Source organism: Sinocyclocheilus anshuiensis, unplaced genomic scaffold (assembly GCF_001515605.1).
Source record: "Sinocyclocheilus anshuiensis isolate Anshui unplaced genomic scaffold, SAMN03320099.WGS_v1.1 scaffold1371, whole genome shotgun sequence".
NCBI classification, from domain to species: Eukaryota; Metazoa; Chordata; class Actinopteri; order Cypriniformes; family Cyprinidae; genus Sinocyclocheilus; species Sinocyclocheilus anshuiensis.
In genome coordinates, this window is record NW_015539833.1 from 414195 (window position 1) to 432705 (window position 18511).

The 18511-nt window shown below is 35.8% G+C and overlaps 2 protein-coding genes and 1 pseudogene across 4 annotated transcripts in view; 2 read left to right on the forward strand and 1 right to left on the reverse strand.

Moving 5' to 3' along the window:
- LOC107684264 (presenilin-2-like) overlaps positions 1-8501 on the forward strand; it is an 8851-nt gene extending 350 nt beyond the window's left edge. Inside the window, exons 2-11 of the mRNA XM_016480489.1 lie at positions 1423-1587; positions 1712-1920; positions 3034-3175; positions 3269-3336; positions 4209-4429; positions 5151-5249; positions 5423-5473; positions 5629-5748; positions 5977-6092; positions 7993-8501. Of these exons, the coding sequence (XP_016335975.1) occupies positions 1456-1587; positions 1712-1920; positions 3034-3175; positions 3269-3336; positions 4209-4429; positions 5151-5249; positions 5423-5473; positions 5629-5748; positions 5977-6092; positions 7993-8148 (1314 nt within the window). The 5' untranslated portion in view covers positions 1423-1455 and the 3' untranslated portion in view covers positions 8149-8501. The remainder of the gene's footprint in view (positions 1-1422; positions 1588-1711; positions 1921-3033; positions 3176-3268; positions 3337-4208; positions 4430-5150; positions 5250-5422; positions 5474-5628; positions 5749-5976; positions 6093-7992) is intronic.
- Positions 8502-10549: 2048 nt separating this feature from the next.
- LOC107684266 (protein dpy-30 homolog) lies at positions 10550-13784 on the reverse strand. 3 transcript variants are annotated; one of them, XM_016480490.1, is made up of 5 exons: positions 13566-13784; positions 13132-13172; positions 12973-13020; positions 12663-12814; positions 10550-10754 (listed from the first exon to the last, which is right to left on the reverse strand). In XM_016480490.1, the coding sequence occupies exons 1-5, from the start codon at positions 13573-13575 to the stop codon at positions 10682-10684; spliced, it is 324 nt and encodes a 107-aa protein (XP_016335976.1). In that variant the 5' UTR covers positions 13576-13784; the 3' UTR covers positions 10550-10681. The 3 variants fall into 3 exon arrangements, with proteins under 3 accessions (XP_016335976.1, XP_016335978.1, XP_016335977.1); XM_016480492.1 differs by lacking the exon at positions 13566-13784 and adding an exon at positions 13375-13551; XM_016480491.1 differs by lacking the exon at positions 13566-13784 and adding an exon at positions 13347-13551.
- Positions 13785-14384: 600 nt separating this feature from the next.
- Positions 14385-18511, forward strand: part of LOC107684301 (spastin-like) — a 10317-nt pseudogene continuing 6190 nt past the window's right edge.

The window sequence follows — 18511 nt, forward strand, 5'->3', positions numbered from 1 at the left end:
TGTGAAGTGGAGGGGGGGGGGGGGGGAGGATGTGTATTTGTCCCAGAGATTATTACTCGTTTTTAAAGATCCACGTTTTTTGTGTTTTTAATCTGTAGTCCACTTATAGAAGAACAGTGGTACTATTATGGTACAATGTCAGATGGTAATGTCATATTAACATATGATATGGAAATCTAGCCGATACAGATGGATATTTTAAATATATGTTCTTCTGTGTGTGTTATAAAAGTGTTCACACTGAAGCTCCAATCTATAATATTTCATCCTTAAAAACGTGACTAGAGAAACATGATATATCAGCAGCATATCAGTTACTGACTTACAGTTTACTTGTTTCTATAGCAGATTTCACAAGATTATTAACTTTTTTTAATGAGTGTATAATTTCAGTCATTTATCAATTATTGGCCATAACATTACAATTATTAGTGCATCACTAAAAAGCACGCCAAAACAGTTCAGTGCCCAACTTAGCCACAGAAAAAGTTGAACAAGCCCTAGTTTCTGCTTCCAATATTAATTGATTTAGGCAGATGCAGAAAATAATAAAATACAGATAATAACAACATTTTAAATAAATGCTGTGATTGTGTATTATGTATTGTGTAAAGAGAAGTTTTCCCCACATTTTTAAAATGTATTTTTAATGCTTTTATTGTCTTTTTTATATAATTTGCTATCATTTTTTTCCCCCACAATTTAAATGTATTTTTATCGTTTTTAAAAGGATTTAAGGATTCACATTCCATAATATTAATGTTGTTATCGTATTGCTTTGTTACTGATCTCATACAGCAGGATGTGTCAGTGCTGGGTGCTAAAACTGAAAAAAAAAATAATAATTCTTAATATTTATGCGTTTCCTCTGTAATGCCTTAAAAGAGTGATTTTTGTAAAATGCAGTTCAAAATGAAGGCATATTTTATACTAAATGAACACAATCATATTTATAAATAATTTAATGAATTTATAATAATTTATGCATTTAGCAGACGCTTTTATCCAAAGCGACTTACAGTGCATTCAGGCTATACATTTTTTACCAGTATGTGTGTTCCCTGGGAATTGAACCCACTACCTTTTGCACTGCTAACGCAATGCTCTACCACTGAGCCACAGAAACATCTATGGATAAATATAACCATACATAATAAATAAACAGCAATATTTACTTGCATATGTTTTTTACACCATTTTAAAGCATGTAAAAGGTCACACAGAGATGAGTTTTAATGAGTTTTGAGTGGTGATGCAAATTAATTTTATGTATTTTTATGTAAAGCCACTATACTATAGTATTATCTTTTTCATAAACCATGATACTTAAATGCCATAAGGCATTACTCTCATGCTAAGGTCCACGAAAAATGTATTTATGTATTAAATGAATATTCATCTGGCATGATGTGTTTGTTGCAGCTCTGGGCATTTGGCTTCTGTCACCTTCTCTTCATGAATACCTCGGACAGTGAAGCGGACTCTTACAACGAGAGGTCTGCTCTGGTCGAGTGCGAAAGCCCAACCATCCCCTCCTACAACCAAGATCATGATATGTCTCTGCCCCAGGAAACAGACACCAAACGGGTAAGTGGACATGAATTCTCCTTCCTCTCTTTTGAAAGAACTAAGCTTGACGTGTGCTAATATAGAGTTGTTACTTTGCATCCACAAATCTCATTTTTCTCATCCTCACCTGTAATTCGCGCAGCGGCGGCCGGTCAGCTCAGGTTTGGACGAGCCAGGGCCGGTGGAGCGAGAGCGAGCGTCCACTCCTGATGGAGAGGAAGAGGAGCTGACCCTCAAATACGGAGCTAAGCACGTCATCATGCTCTTCATCCCCGTCACGCTCTGCATGGTGGTGGTGGTGGCGACAATCAAGTCTGTCAGCTTCTACACGGAGAAGACCTCACAGCGGCTGTATGCACTCTATTACAGTTCAGCCAAAAATTAAAAAATCTGTCATTAATTTTCATCCTCATGTCGTTCTAAACTTATATGCTGTTATTTTTCCATGGAACTGCATTTCAAAAGGAGATTTCAAAAGGTATATTTCATCTTAAAAAAAAACAAAAACGAACTAAAATATCAGTGTTATCAGCCATAACATTAAAATAATTATTGTCGAGCACTAAAAAGCACATGTCGAAGCATGATTTAACAGTTTTGTACCCATCTTAGACAGAAAAAAGTTAAATATGAAAGTATCTGCTCCTACTATTAACCGATTTAGGCAGATCCAGATAATTTTGCTAGTTTGATTGCAAATCATATAATAATTGCTGTTAATAGTGTTCATCGTCTGTTTGATTGCGTCTTTAATTTATTTTTCCGTACATTTCTGCCGTATGTACATAAACTGACAGTCACCACTGATAAGCTACTACTAAATATCGTAGAAACGTAATTTTCTGTAAAGTTGCTTTGCAACGATTTGTATCGTAAAAAGCGCTGTACAAATAAACTTGAATTTAATTGAATTAATGACAATTTAAAGAAATGCTATTATTGGTACGATAATACGATATACGATATTGCTATTGATATGCTGAGCATTATGTAATGAAAAGTAAAATGTTTTTTAACATTAAAATTTTTTTTTAAATTGTAATATTAAAAACATATTAAAAAAACAAAATAAGGAAAACATTTTTTAAAGAAAGCAGTTGTTCTGTTTTACTGCCTTTGAAATAATTTTTTTTTGTTATTTTAGTTTTTTTTTTATATTATGTCTTTAATATTATAACTTTCACTTTTTTTAATGCAAAAAAAATCATTTTGTTTTTCAATTTCTTTCATAAAAATTTTTTTTTTTTTAATACTATTATATTTAATATTATAAAATGTGAAGAATTTCCATTCCACAATATTAATATTCTTATATTGTTATGCTATGTAGGATGTGTCTCAAAAAAAGTAACAGCAAGCAGATTTGAGGGTGAATGAATGATACTGATTTTCTTATTTGAATCAATCCTTTACAAAGAAGCAAAAATGTATGAAGTGAAGTCATGGTTTGTGTGTGTTTTGCAGCATCTACACTCCGTTCGAAGAGGATCCGAACTCTGTCGGTCAGAGGCTCTTGTACTCGCTCCTCAACACCATGGTCATGATCAGTGTCATTGTCGTCATGACGATAATACTGGTGGTGCTTTATAAGTATCGCTGCTATAAAGTGAGATCCTCTTTATTACTACAACACTACTCTCGTCTTGTTATAAAAGTCCTTGCTGTATTTTCTGAGAGGTGTTTATCTGTGTGTGTGCAGTTCATTCATGGCTGGCTGATTCTGTCTTCACTGATGCTGCTCTTCTGGTTCAGCTTCATGTATCTGGGGTGAGATTCTGCTGAGCTTTGCTTTCTTGTAATATTGCTACTGTATGTAACTGATCTCTTTCAGCTGGATGTGTCGGTGCAGGACGATATAGCTGAAAACATTCGCTGATGAATTAAAATACATTATATTTTGAGCCTTTCAATAGGGCTGCATTTTAATCGTGATCACAATTTCTGTATAATCGCCTCCAATACAATTTTTTTAATAGAAATAACATTAACAGAGTTTTGAATGATTGGAATTAATATAATGATTATGATTTTCGCTTTTAGCTTTTGAGAGAAGCTTCTTGGTTTGACCAGCTGTCATAATATAGAGAGTGTGTTAATGTATGTGATAAATATAATAAATCGATGAGGTAAAATAAACTTAATATAGGAGCTGACATTCTGTTGATTTGTGCAGTAATTCTGAAAAAAAATGTAAAAAGAAACTTCTCAAGTGAGATCAGTCGTGATTAATAGTTGTGATATAATTTTTGAGCCCTACCTTTTGATGCTATTTCATGCATCTTAATATTTATGTATTTGCTCTTAAATTGCTTGGAAGTGTGATTTATTTTTTTCAATGTAAGAACTAAAATGTTTTTTTTTTAGCTAAATTAGCAAAATAAATAATGATATCTAATTATTTTTATTGATAGAGTAATATAAGAGTACATTGTAATAAACAGCAATATTTACCAACATACATTTTTACTACAACATTTTAAAGCATGTAATAAGACAGACTTTCATAAACAATTTAAATCAGATTCAAATAAAATGTAATCATTACCTTTAAATCAGCTAAATTCCTGTGTTTAAATCATTTGGTTTGATTTAGCTGATTTAAATGTGTTGTGGTAATGTTTTTGTCAAACCCTTTTCAGCGAGGTGTTCAAGACATATAACGTGGCAATGGACTACCCAACGTTAGCGATGATCATCTGGAATTTCGGCGTCGTGGGAATGATCTGCATCCACTGGAAAGGGCCGTTGCGGCTGCAGCAGGCGTACCTCATTGTCATCAGCGCCCTCATGGCTCTCATCTTCATCAAATACCTGCCCGAATGGTCAGCATGGGTCATACTGGGAGCCATCTCGATATATGGTACGGTGCCAGAAGATTGATTGACAAACCGCAAACCATCTGCTTCTGCATTTGTTCTTCAACTTCTCTGTGTCACATCCTATACTGTGACTCTCTTTCACTTTTAAAACAAGGATTGTTATTTATTTAAGGGGTTAATCAGGCCAAAAATGAAAATTAGCCTGTGTTTTACTCACCCTCAAAGCATCCTAGGTGTATGTGACTTTCTTCTTTCAGACGAATCCAATCGGAGTTATATTAAAAATTGTCCTGGCCCCTCCAAGCGTTTCAATGGGGGTAAGCGGGTGTTGGTTGTCAACAGTTCAGAAGACGTGAAATAAAGTGCGTGCATCCGTAATAAAACGTCCCTCACGCGGCTCCGGGGGCTGAATAAAGGCCTCCTGTAGCGAATCCATGCATTTTTGTAAGATAAATATCCACATTTCAAACGTAATAAACACTTTTCTCTCACTTCCGCTGACTGTCATACGCAGAAGCTGTTCTGGCGGATGATGTAAGACGTCTTAAAAAATACATTACACATACACAAAAAAAATTAATTTTTGGATGGAATAGTCCTTTAACTTGTTTAATGTTAAAAATTCAGTTCTTAAAGGTACAGAACATTTTTTTTTGTAGTGGCACAGATATTGCAAATGTCATTTTTTTTGTCACTGAAAATGCTCATGTCTGTGGGATTAGTGCACATGATTTTTTCACTATTTGTGTGTTTATTTTCCAGATCTGATAGCGGTGCTGTGTCCGAAAGGCCCGTTGAGGATGCTGGTTGAGACTGCGCAAGAAAGAAACGAGCCAATTTTCCCTGCGCTCATATATTCATGTATGTCCTCAAAAATGAAACCCAGAACATAACATACAGCATACAGACTCACAACATTTGGGACTGTCTATAAATGACGCTAGTTTGTATTACCACATGGGTAATCAGCTAGTTTAATCACTTTAAGTCCAGTCTAGATAGGTTACGTACTAATAAAAGTTTCTCTTTCTCAGCTGCCATGGTTTGGATGGTTGGAATGGCTGATTCTAGTAATCCCGATTCCGGTGAGCTGCATTTTTTAGTTCTTTACTATAATTTACAAGCACTTTACTAATATTTGAGTACTTTTTACCAAGACCTTTAAATGCTTTGTATAGAAAGTGGAATATAATACCCTGTAACCTAGATAATGGTGAATAAGCTGTTGTTGTCCTCTCAGCTGATGAAAGGCTGCGGAATGAGGGCGGAGCCCTGGCACAGGAAGGGGTGGAGTCAGAGGATGATGCGGCTCAGGGAGGGAGGCGGCGGTGTTCAGCAGAAGAGGACCTTGAAGAAGACCGTATGTGGTTTCTGTGACTACAGCCTCAGTGTCAGTACAGATCATATTCTTTGCTTATAATACTTCTCATATAAAACATTAGGGCTCATATGTAGAGAATGTCCGGTGACAATGAGGTGAACTAGTTAAAAATGCCCCAGGGAATCAAAGGAAACCTAACAAACAGGGTTAACTATTTTTCATTCTAGTGTCGTATGCTAAAATGCCTGTTGGTTGGCTTTCTCACAGGAGGGGTGAAGCTGGGTCTTGGTGATTTCATCTTCTACAGTGTCCTGGTGGGAAAGGCGGCTGCCACCGGAGGAGACTGGAACACCACACTGGCCTGTTTCGTGGCCATTCTCATTGTGAGTAGCTCAACTAGAGTGTGAGATCCATCATGTACAGACTAACAAACACTGATGTTCAAAAGATTGGGGTTTGTAGGATTTTTGAATGTTTAAAGTCTCTTCTGCTCGCCAAGGCTGCTCTTGCTTGATTAAAAATACAGTAAAAACACAAATACTGTGAAATATTATTACAAATTAAAATAACTGTTTTCTATTTGAATATATTTTAAAAAGCATTTTATTTCTGTGATGCAAAGCTGAATTTTTTTCAGCATCATTACTCCAGTCTTCAGCATCACACGATCCTTCAGAAATCAGTCTAATATGCTGATTTGCTACTCAAGACACAGTTCATATTATCAGTGTTGAAAGCACTGTGGAAAATGCTTGTGTAATATGACTGTATGGACCAGTTAAATTAGCGTCAGAGATATTACCTGTCATTTTTAAGATGCCAAGTAAAACTTTAAAGGAGACATATTATGCCCCTTTTTACAATATGTAATATAAGTCTCTGGTGTCCCCAGAATGTGTCTGTGAAATTTCAGCTCAAAATACTCCACAGATCATTTATTATATCATTTTGAAAATGCCTATTTTGAGTGGAAACAGGCTGTTTTTCGGGCCTGTCTTTTTAAATGCAAATGAGCTGCTGCTCCCCGCCTCCTTTTCCATAATAAAGCTGCGCCATTACAGCTCATACCTGCTAAAAACATCTGTTTTGGTTCTGATTATCATGTTTATCGTGCTGAAATCATGCGTTTTAAACCACATGAGTTTAAACTTCTGATATACGGTTTTCTGAGTGCACACGGACAGAAAGCGGCTCTAACAGCATGTGAGTACTAAACTAAGTTCTCATTCACACATGTTTACGTTAAAAACACACGAGTTACAAATACAATCGGTTATGTCTGTGAAGGTAAACAGCTGGGAAATAAATTGCATGTTTATTTTAGATCTGTGTGGCAGCAGCAATATACAGTAAATAAATCAATAAATCCTCTGCTCTGTTGTCTCCTCTGAGGCTGGGACTCTAAATAGTGTTCTGTGCTCGTCTCTGCAGCCAAAGACAGAACAGTTAGCATGTTTTGCTCAAACTTTCGCCATGGCATTAGAGCTGGTACACCGTTGTCGCTTGCAAAAACACAATAACGGCGCCGTGGGTGTAAACTTACAGATTAAGGGGCGGTAATATTATAATGAGATCCCTTTGCCATGTCACCAAGGGAGCAAAATCAGACGCGTTCGTTTTCTCAGATGCTTGCAGAAAAAGGCTTACCAAAACAAAGTTACTTGGTTCATCTTTTTCACGTTTCCTTGGTTGGTAGATGCACCGGGGACCTGATTATAGCACTTAAAACCTGGAAAAGTCAGATTTTCATGATATTTCACCTTTAAGTTAAAATGGAAATGTTTTAAAACAGATAAAAATCAGGATTTACTATGCGCTGCCATTTTTTTTACATCTGCATTTAAAAGTTTTAATTTGCAATAAAACCTTTTGTAAGGATGAGCCTTACAGAGAAAGGTCCTCATTCACTAGTAAGTTCGGACAGAAACCTGACTTGGGAGTAGGTAGTTCACAGCTAAATTTAGTAGACACACTATTACAGGCCATTAACTAGTTAACGGTAAAATCTGTAATGGAAGGAAATCCCAACATCCATCGTTACAAGTTTAAATATACCTGTACTTTTCTATTATATTAATTATATAATATTATATTATATTAAAATACCTATACTATTATAAGTTATTAAATACTGAAAGTATTGATAAAAAGTTTCATTTAACTAAACATTGACTGATGTACACAATAGTTGTTTGTGTCTTTTTATTGTTGCCTATGTAGACAGCTCACTAGGTTTTGGAACAGATGTTGCTGATGTTATGTTGTGTTGTGGTTGTTCTGCAGGGACTGTGTCTGACGCTCCTCCTGCTGGCCATCTTCAAGAAGGCTCTGCCGGCTCTTCCCATCTCCATCACCTTCGGCCTGGTCTTCTACTTCTCCACGGACAATCTGGTACGGCCCTTCATGGACAGTCTGGCAGCCCACCAATACTACATCTGACAGAAACCCACTGAACATGAAGGACTTTATCAGAACACAGTCTTTACGTTTCAATGAGATTCAAACGTTTTTAGTTCCTATGAATCTGCGCAGGTTTCTAATATTTCTGATACGCTCTAGGTGAGTGAATGAACGTGCACATCAGCTCTTTAGAATATATACAGTGGTTTTACTATTCTTTTGTACTTACTGACAAGGTAATGAAGGCTCTTTTTCATAAATAACAACTTATAAAGAGAAGAACAGATTGCTGCTAGATTCAGTCGTGAGACAGAAGCCTGTATATGTGGCCTACATGCAGCTGATGCTCTGTTTGAGTGCTGTAGGCTTGCCAGTGGTTACAGCATAATAAACTAAAAACACAAATAGTTTTTCCTGCATACTTTCATTCTTAGGGCCCTTGAAATCATGATTTTGGCAAGCAGGATATGATCCTGGATCAGCATATTTGTTGGACCTACATAGGGCTGGGTGGTATATTTAATATTCACAAAAAGATAAAATTTTAATGCGCCATTTATTTGTCATTTACAATTACATTACATTTCACAATGTTGCATTTTGGTTGCAGCACATCAGGAATCACACCTAAAATTGAACACGGTAACAATTCCAGATTGCTAAAAATGATTGGTACCAAACCGCAATCTTGAGAAGTTAAGATTTAATTCATAAAGACATAAATGTTTTGGAAATGATGTGTTTAAGTAGCCTCAAAAACACCGAAATAACATTGTACTAGAAAAACCAAACAGCGTTTGTAGAATGTTTTAATAAGTTTTAGTTCAATTATAAGTCCTGCGACTGAAGAGTGTTAATGCAGAGATGTTTTTAATAGTGTTTCTCATTTACTTCTGTAGCAAAAAATGGAATTAAAGTATATTTTAATCAGTTTGAATTGTCCATTTCACTAAGTTAATTCAAAAACATTCTGTGATATTCCTGCATGACATTTTTTCATGTATTATGATTTAGTAAAAATACGTTGGTAAATATTGCTATACTTGGCAACAGTAATGCTTTAAATAACATTAATTAGCAATGAGCAATACATTCAAAATGTATTCATCTTAGTTAACATTAATGAATAAATATACAACTATTCATTGTTAGTTCATCTTAGCTCAGGCCCATTAATTAATATGAACAGAGACAATTTTTGATTTTAATTGTGTTTCAGTAAATGTTTCTATTAACATGAACTAATATTAATAAATGCCTTAGAAGTCTTTTTCATTGTTAGTTCATGTTAACTAATGTAGTCAATGTAATTAACAAACCTTATTTTAAAGTGTTACCCAAATTCATAAATATCAAGATATAAATTGAATAATGCCAAACGTCTGTAAAATATACTAAAACATTGGATATATTTGATATTTCCTAAGCTGTATCACCCAGCTCTAGTCCTGAAACATGACCAAAATCATGGTCACTGATGCAACACTTTTTGTTTTTAAGATTTTGATTGAAACGCACATTTGCGGGTATCAGTTTACGAATTTGACCAAGACTTTGGTTTACATTTATCTACAAACCCTTGCAGACAACGCAGACACTGTCCAATTTTAAAACAAGTACACTGGGAACGTATATCTAGGATTTCTTCTAGACCCATATCAGGTATGCCAGCTCTTAGAAATTGTTGGTGCCTTGCTTTGTTGTTTTTCTGTGCCATCGAAATTGCACACGAGAGCTAGTGCACTGGAGTTGCTATATGTTACAGAGACCCGTGGACAGAAACGGAATTCTTTTACTCTAGTTTACCAAGTTTCAGGTCAATAATGTATTTTTCTTGTTTTTCACAGCATCCTCAGTTTAACATCATACTCAATGTAAAAAGTCATCTATAACCTTAGTATGAATTTTCTCAAGCTGATTGAAAATGTGTTGATCATATACTGTATAGTTCTGAGAGTCATTCGCTGTAAGATGCTCCCCTCTCGGCTTTATAAATGTGTTCCTTTTTTATCAGCTGTTACCTGAATGGAAACAAACCACTGCTATCACACGTTTTTATAGTGCTTTACGAATATAGAGACCTTTCATGGACATGGTGATTACAGCTGCTTGAGAAACAGATGTGCTTTGAGTGGTTTAGGAATATTTTGCATATGCTGAGAGCGTTTAATCTTTATACAGAAGAAAGAAATTATATTTACTACAGATTCAAATTTGAATTGTTTTTATATGTTCACAGTTAAAAGGAATCCCCTTTCCCTTTCTCTCTCGTTTTTGTTTGTCATTGTCATGCATAATGCTTGGTGTCGTGTAATAATAAAATATCAAGCAAATAATTTTTCCTGAGCTGGAATTTTGTATATGCCAAGCCAATTTAGTGTAAGTTTTAGCTGCCTTGTCAATTACCAAACAAAGAAAAACCACACTAGTGAAACATATGGCTGCTTGAACATTTTATTAGAGCTTAAAAAACTACAAACAAACAATTTGAAGAGTGTGACACCATTACATTTAAGTTCACAACACAAAACAAAAAACTGAAAGACTTAGGATTACATTGCACACTGTGCCTTTAATTCCGTTCCTCAAACTGGGACTTGTTCTTCAGTAAGAATGCAGCTAAAAACTCTATGGGATTTGGAGGCCTGAAGGAAGATGGATAGTGAAATTAGATACATGAACTTAATTGATGCAAGGAGGAAATTTAAATTCGATCAGGCTAAATAGTTTCATTATTCATTCACAGAACTGTTTACATAATGTGTAGTTTCAGCATTAGAAGGCAATTAAAAAATTTCAAACAGCGATTGCAAATGTTCCTTTGCTATTTTCCTTTTTTTTGGTAGGGCCTTTGAAAAGGTTTAAAGGAATAATTAACCCCCCAAAAAAAATTAGCTGAAAATTTACTCCGACTCAGGTCATCCAAGATGTAGTTTCTTTTAGGGCTGTCAAAATGGCTGAAAAACTAAATTCGAATTTTGTACTTAAATATTATCAAAATTCGAATTATATTCGAATTTAAAATGCATAATTTCAGTTAGGGCGAAGAAAAGCTTTTGGCTTGTCTCCTGAGGCCATAAGAGGGCGCATCATTCAAAGCATAAGATAACATGACTATGCGAAAAAAGTGCATAGTGTTTAAAATAATGTTTATAAACCAATTATAATTAAGTTGCTTAAACAACTATAAACAAAACGGCATCATGTATGTATGCATAGTTTAATACAAAGGGCGCAAAGCCAATCACACAGAGTACATTTTTCATTTAAAAACATGAGATGCAGTGGGATGGGGGAAAACCCACCATAAAGTCTCGATATATGTTTTTTTCAAGTTAAACTGGCATTAATTTTACATGGCTTTCTAAACATGCAGCTCTTTTGTGCGAGACGAGAGTGCAACAGTAATAGATGTACATCTAGAAAATGCGTGAAATATGCGTTCTGTGTGAATGGCTTGGTTTCGGTTTTGATGTAAACAAGATCTTCTCCGCATTGATGTTCTCTTTTTCCACTATATTTTTAATGAACAATGCAGCAGTGCCGCATCTAGTGCCTTCAACTGGATAGGCTAACAAAACATTATAATGCAACGACACTTACATCGTCATCGCATCTTGTGCGCCGCTGATAAGGCTGCCTCCTTAACGCACACCTAAAATTCGAATGCAACGTTTTTGCATTCGAATGTGGATTTTTATTTTAAATTCGACGAATATTCGAAATTCAAATTTTTTTTTTGACAGCCCTAGTTTCTTTCTTCATCGGAACAGATTTGGAGAAATTCCGCATTGCATCACTTGCTCACCAGTGGATCCTCTGCAGTGAATGGGTGCCGTCAGAATGAGAGTCCAAACCGCTGATAAAAACATCATAATAATCCACACCGCTCCAGTCCATCAATTGATGTGTTGTGAAGTGAAAAGCTGTGTGTTTGTAAGAAACAAATCCATCATTAAGATATTTTAACTTCAAACTTCTGGCTTAAATATTGTCTCCGTCATAAAGTCTGCTTCTCTGAATCAGTAGAGAAATATGCACAGATCAAGCACCGTTTGTAAGCGAAAACCATCCAAAACAGCTTTAAACAAATATGGCTGTTGATTTTGATGTGAGAGACAACAGGAGATGGACTTTTCACTGGAGAAAGCTGGATTATGGACTCATATTTTGGCCAGATACTACGGTTAAAACGCCTTGATGATGGATTTGTCTCTTACAAACATGCAACTTTTCGCTTACAAGACGTTAATTGATGGACTGGATTTGTGTTGTGGATTACTGTGATGTTTTTATCAGCTGTTTGGACTCTCATTCTGATGGCACCCATTCACTGCAGAGGATCCATTGGTGAGCAAGTGATGTGATTAAGTTCATTGTTTTGATGAAGAAACAAACTCATCTTCATCTTGGATGGCCTGAGAGTAAGTACATTTTAATTTTTGGGTGAACCATTCCTTTGAGGCAATCATAATCCAAAAAAAATAAAATCATGTTCATTTAGTTTTGTGTTTGGAACGAACTTAGCAAGAAATGTGTGCACTGATGCAGACCTTTCCTTGGCCAGAACTGACAAGCCCTGCAGGAGAATAGGAACCACAGTCTGATCCAAGTACGCTCGTGTAGGAAGGGTCTGCAGGGTCTGAGGGTCCACCTTCTGTTTGGTGACTTTTTCAGCGGTTGTTTTCTCATTCTCCACTATTCTCTAGAGAAACACACAGAAGCATATAAGTTATAATACAATCATAGAAGAAAGGCTTTATTCACACCGCAACCAATTCTGAACGGTTTTTCAAATCCAATCTTTAAGACTGTCAATATAAATTCCCAAAATTGAAAAACAAAGTAGTACTGATGTTGTACCTGGATGTTTTCAGTGAGGCCATATTCTGCATGAGGATTTTCTGGTACCTAAAATAAACAAGAAACACAATGGCAACAACTGATCGAGGCAATCTGACAGTGCTTTACTTGTATTGAAGACAGAATCTTCCTTTAATGAAATAGTGTAATGCTGCTCACAGGAGTGTGTCCCTCCATGCTCTGCTCGACATCAGTGTGTTCTGTAAGGATCAAAATCAAACCATTAAGCCACATTTACACCATAAATCACAGCAGTTTGTTATGTCGGTACCACAACAGTAATTTTTGTATAGGCATCATAATAAAACAGTCTGGCCTCATTGAGCAATTACCATAATAATAGGTTTAGAAACTCATGCACAGCAGTAACTTACACCCGTATGTGCTTGTATGTAAACTCACATACTGCAGTGAATGGCGGGATTCAATGGGCCACTACAGAAAAGCTCAACGCTCGCATTAATGCTCATAATCAGAGAGATAACTCTTATTACCGTATCTTAACTCTGACTAGGTCTAGAACTACAGCAAATATAACCACTGCACAATTAAACAGAGCAAAATAAACCACAAAGCTCAGAAACAGCACTTACCGTCCGCCATAGTTTGTTGTTGGTGGTTTCTACGCAATTGACGTTGCGCATGCGCAAATCATACGCTTGAAAGACGCGAGCGTAGGTTCTATAATGGGCGAAGCCTGATCTAAATATCCTGTTTTAACTATTTACAGTGTATTTATATTGCGTTTCTTAGTAGTATTATTCAGGTGTAAAGCATTTTCCAAACCACTGATTAAGAAAGACGCTAACGGGTGTGTTACGCGACACGTAACTTTACTCCGCGATTCCGGGTTGCCAGGTTTTCACAACAAAACCCGCCCAATCAGTGGCTAACTGTCACGTTACTGGGGTCGCTTCAGCCCGCGGCAAAATCGCGGACTTGGCAACACTGCGGCGATTGTGAAGGTGGGCCAATCACTATCGTTTGTGATTACAAGATATGGATACTCTTTGTAAACACGAAAAAAATAAATAAATAAACAAATAAAATAAAAACGTAAAATAAATAATACAATAATAATAATAAAATAAAACAATAAATAAAATGATTATATCCACATTAACGTAATGACAGAAATATGAGCATTTTATAAAATGTAGTTAAATTGTGTAAATAACAAATTAAGAAAATGTGAAAACACAAAAGATTATTATAAAATAAAATAAAAAAAATTATGCTTGTGGAAGTGGATGCTCTGATAGACTGCTTTCTTATAAATTCATAAATCATACTTGTTTAATAATTCATGTATAAATGGGGGGAAATGGTCTGGAGCCAGGACAATTTCATTTTATGTACTCTATGAAAATACAAAAAAAACAAATGTTTTCGCTCAATGCCCGCGACGCGATGTGGTGTACACGTCATTAGCGTGAGACCATATTATTCCGAGACTTCCGCGGTCGATGCTGGCAAAAACAAACGGGAGAACCGACATAACCGAGAAATATAGCTCTTCTTTGTCAAACTCCCGCCAGTTATGGCATGGAGAGCCCGAACAGGGTGAATGAATTCTGGGGACCGAGCGAGACGAAGAGGATCAGCGCGTGCAGGAGGTCGCACCTGCGGACAGGTGTCTGACAGAACCGGACGGACTCCGCTGGACCGGCTGCGCTCCTTCACCCGAACCCTCTACCGGCTCCCGGTGTCCCTGCTGCGAGCTCTCCTTCTGCTCCTCTTGTGGCTGTTCCGGCCGATCCGCCGAACCATGGCGGCCAGGGCCAAAGACCGCGGATCCGAGGGCTGTGAAGAAACCCGAGAGCTGATCCGAAACTACCACAAACAAGCGTTCGAGTTCATTTCTTTGGCTCTGAAGATCGATGAGGATGAGAAAGGTATCTGGCTTTATTACTGTTATGTATATGAAAATACATATGTATACCAAATTAGTTGTTTTATAGATCTATTCTATGGATGTTGTATCGAATTATGAATACTTCACAATTATTATTAATAGTATTTTTGTTATTAGTAATATGCAAGGTTTTAATATTTTAATTATTTTAGTGTTTTTTTTATTATTATTAATTTAATATTTTCAACTGTTTTTTGGTCTTCTTTTTTCTCACTTGCAAATAATGCATTAAGTTATATTACCTACAACTGTTGTGCTTTAGAGACCCAACAAAAGGCACTATTTATCTGTAGACCTGATATTAAGAAGAAAAGTAGAAAATGTGAATACCATAGTACATGAGTACAGTAATCATTAAATATCATGGTATTACCATGTGATACCATCACTTTACCATGGTATTGCTATGGTACTTTTTGTAAGGCTATCTTGTGTTTTATGTATGAAAAACTATACAAGGAAATATTTCACTGCAGCATTTGAGCAATGCAAATGGTCTTACACGTTCAGTTTTGTGTTTGGTTTTACTTTCACTTCATCTGTTCAGGAGGGTCATGTACTTTGTCGGCCACATTGGTTGACGTTTCAGTAGTCTGATGTGAACTAGTACTCAGAAGATATGAATGTCCAGTGCAGATACCAATAACTAGAGAGAGGGCTGGATAATGACCATTAAATGCTGGTTTATTTGTTATGTATGCTAATAATTTATAATTATAGCAACACCTAACCCGTCCCGTCCAGCTGATTAACCACCTAAACCGGTTTGGACCATCCACAAAAAAATAAAATAACCTGCTTTGGTCAGTTAGAAACCATTTAAAAGTACCAGAAGCTGGGGTTTTCAGGAGAAACTCTATAGTCATGGTTTCTGTTTTAAGTGCTTATACTCTTGACTAAGAATAAGATTCTGAGATGATTGATCTGGGATCAGATCTTGGATGTCAGCCATGATTAACCCGGCCGCAGAGCTGTCTTCGCGGTCAGTAGAACAGTTAGGATGCAGTGGTGCTGTTAAACCCCAGATCTGCTTGATCCCTGAGGTCAGTAGAGTTGAGAGGCCTGATTCAGGTTGACAGGGATTGTCTTCATCAGCAGCTGAATGGAAAATGAGGCCCCATGTACTGACACTCTGTTAAGAACTGAATCAGTGGCTCAGTTTTGCATGTCTGTCCTCACATTTTTGTATCATGGCACCTCCTGTTTATTTCTTATTTTAAGGCTTTTCAGTGCACTTAACTCTGCATTAAAGTCCTAAAACCCTGGTTTAAAGCCAATATTAACCAAGGTTTTCATACTTGTAATTTGTAAAGCAGGTTAAGACCATGTAAAGTTACAGCGAGATGTTTAGCAAAAGATAACCAATCATAAACCGCCTTAGTGAGTACCTCATTAAATATTCATGAGAAAAAATTGCAATGTCTTAAAAACAGTTCAATTCCTTTATTAAAAATAAACCAAAATACAAAGCAGCACAATTGTTTTCAAGATTTGATAATAAATGTTTCTTGAGCATCAATTCATTATATAAGAATGATTTCTGAAGGATCATGAAGACAGGATTAATGATGCTGAAAATTCAGCTTTACATCACAGGAATAAATTATATTTTAAAATGTATTCAAGTACAAAACAGTTCTTTTAAATTGTATTAATACTGTGTTTTTACAGTGTTTTTGATTTTAATAAATGTTACCTGGTTGAGCATAAACATTAAAAATGTTTAATTCTACACTTTACTTTATATATTTTATTATTTTTTATATTATTTTATGTATTCTTCTTCTTCTTATTTATTTATTTTTATGTGATTTTAAAACATTGTGACCTGGATTTGTTCCACTCGTCATATCATGTGGTTATGTTGTTTTTCGCTCTGTAGTCCTTTGGCTCTGAAGATCGATGAGGATGAGAAAGGTATCTGGCTTTATTACTGTTATGTATATGAAAATACATATGTATACCAAATTAGTTGTTTTATAGATCTATTCTATGGATGTTGTATCGAATTATGAATACTTCACAATTATTATTAAATTATATTTTAAAATGTATTCAAGTACAAAACAGTTCTTTTAAATTGTATTAATACTGTGTTTTTACAGTGTTTTTGATTTTAATAAATGTTACCTGGTTGAGCATAAACATTAAAAATGTTTAATTCTACACTTTACTTTATATATTTTATTATTTTTTATATTATTTTATGTATTCTTCTTCTTCTTATTTATTTATTTTTATGTGATTTTAAAACATTGTGACCTGGATTTGTTCCACTCGTCATATCATGTGGTTATGTTGTTTTTCGCTCTGTAGTCTCATGGAGAGAAGCCAGCGGCATCAGTGAAAACAAAGAACTCCGTTCAATAGGGTCATTGGCTGTTTCTCAATCCCATCATGCTCAGGGCCATATAGTTGGGCCTGCATGACAATTAGCACGTACTGATTTATTTTAAGAGCATCTTTCCAATTTAAAGCTCCTTTTGGAGCTTTAAGATAAAGCACTGACAACATGGTATTGACAGTAAAAAGTTGTGAAATTATCTGAAAGTTTTACTTTGAAACCCAGGTGTGTTGGTTTAGGCTTGCAGTATTATTATTTTGTATGTATAATCCCTACAGAATGGCAAATGGTCTGTAGCGTGTCTAATCAGCATGTGGTGTTGTAGGTGATAAGGAGCAGGCGGTGCAGTGGTACAGAAAAGGCATCACTGAACTGGAGAAAGGCATCCGTATCCAGGTCACTGGAGCTGGTGAGATGATTCAGTCATATTGATTTCTGTTAGTGTGTAAACAAACTATGTGATGTGCTTTAATTACACTAGCTTTTGTTTTTAATTTCATGACAGAATGCAGCCTGTATTATGCTTCAATACATTTAAAACGATTTCATGGTTTAAACTATTTTAACGGCATTGATTGTAAAAAAATCTCTAGTGGTCCTGATGCCTTGCGTTAGCACTGTTTGACCCTGTTTTCTTTCTTCATGCACATTCCGGACATAAGGACATGATCAATCAATTCCCAAGTCCCACCCTGCAGTTTATTTTCTTCTCAATAAGTTTGATAGAAGGTCTTCATCTGGCTCTTGTAGGTGAGAAGGCAGACCGAGCCAGAAAGCTTCAGAACAAAATGACCAACAACCTCACCATGGCGCAAGACCGGCTGGAGCTTCTGGGTAAGTTGTGTGTGTGCGCTCTCTGGAGAGGGCCGTTCACCTCACTCTTCTGTGAAAGCCTGCCTGTGCTTCTGTGTGATTGTTAAATGATTCAACCGAACTTGATCATATAAAGGTGAAGTGTTATTTCATGTCAGACCATTGGCAGAAATTAAGATTTGCTTATGTTTGTCTCTGCACATTAAAGTGGGAGATGAGTAAGCATTTTAAAAAATAAACACTTCCCTTTTATTGAATCAACCAATGTTTCATGCACATACGCTCTGTTCTTATTTTTCTCTCAACATATAACAATTTCTGTGTGTTTCTGCTTTGGTTCTTGCATGAATCTGTCAAGAAACCAATAAAGAACATGCCCAGGTCACCCTAAAAACAAAAGAAAAAAATTATTTAAAGTTCACTCACTTTTATTTTATTTTATTTTATTTTATTTTATTTTATTTTAT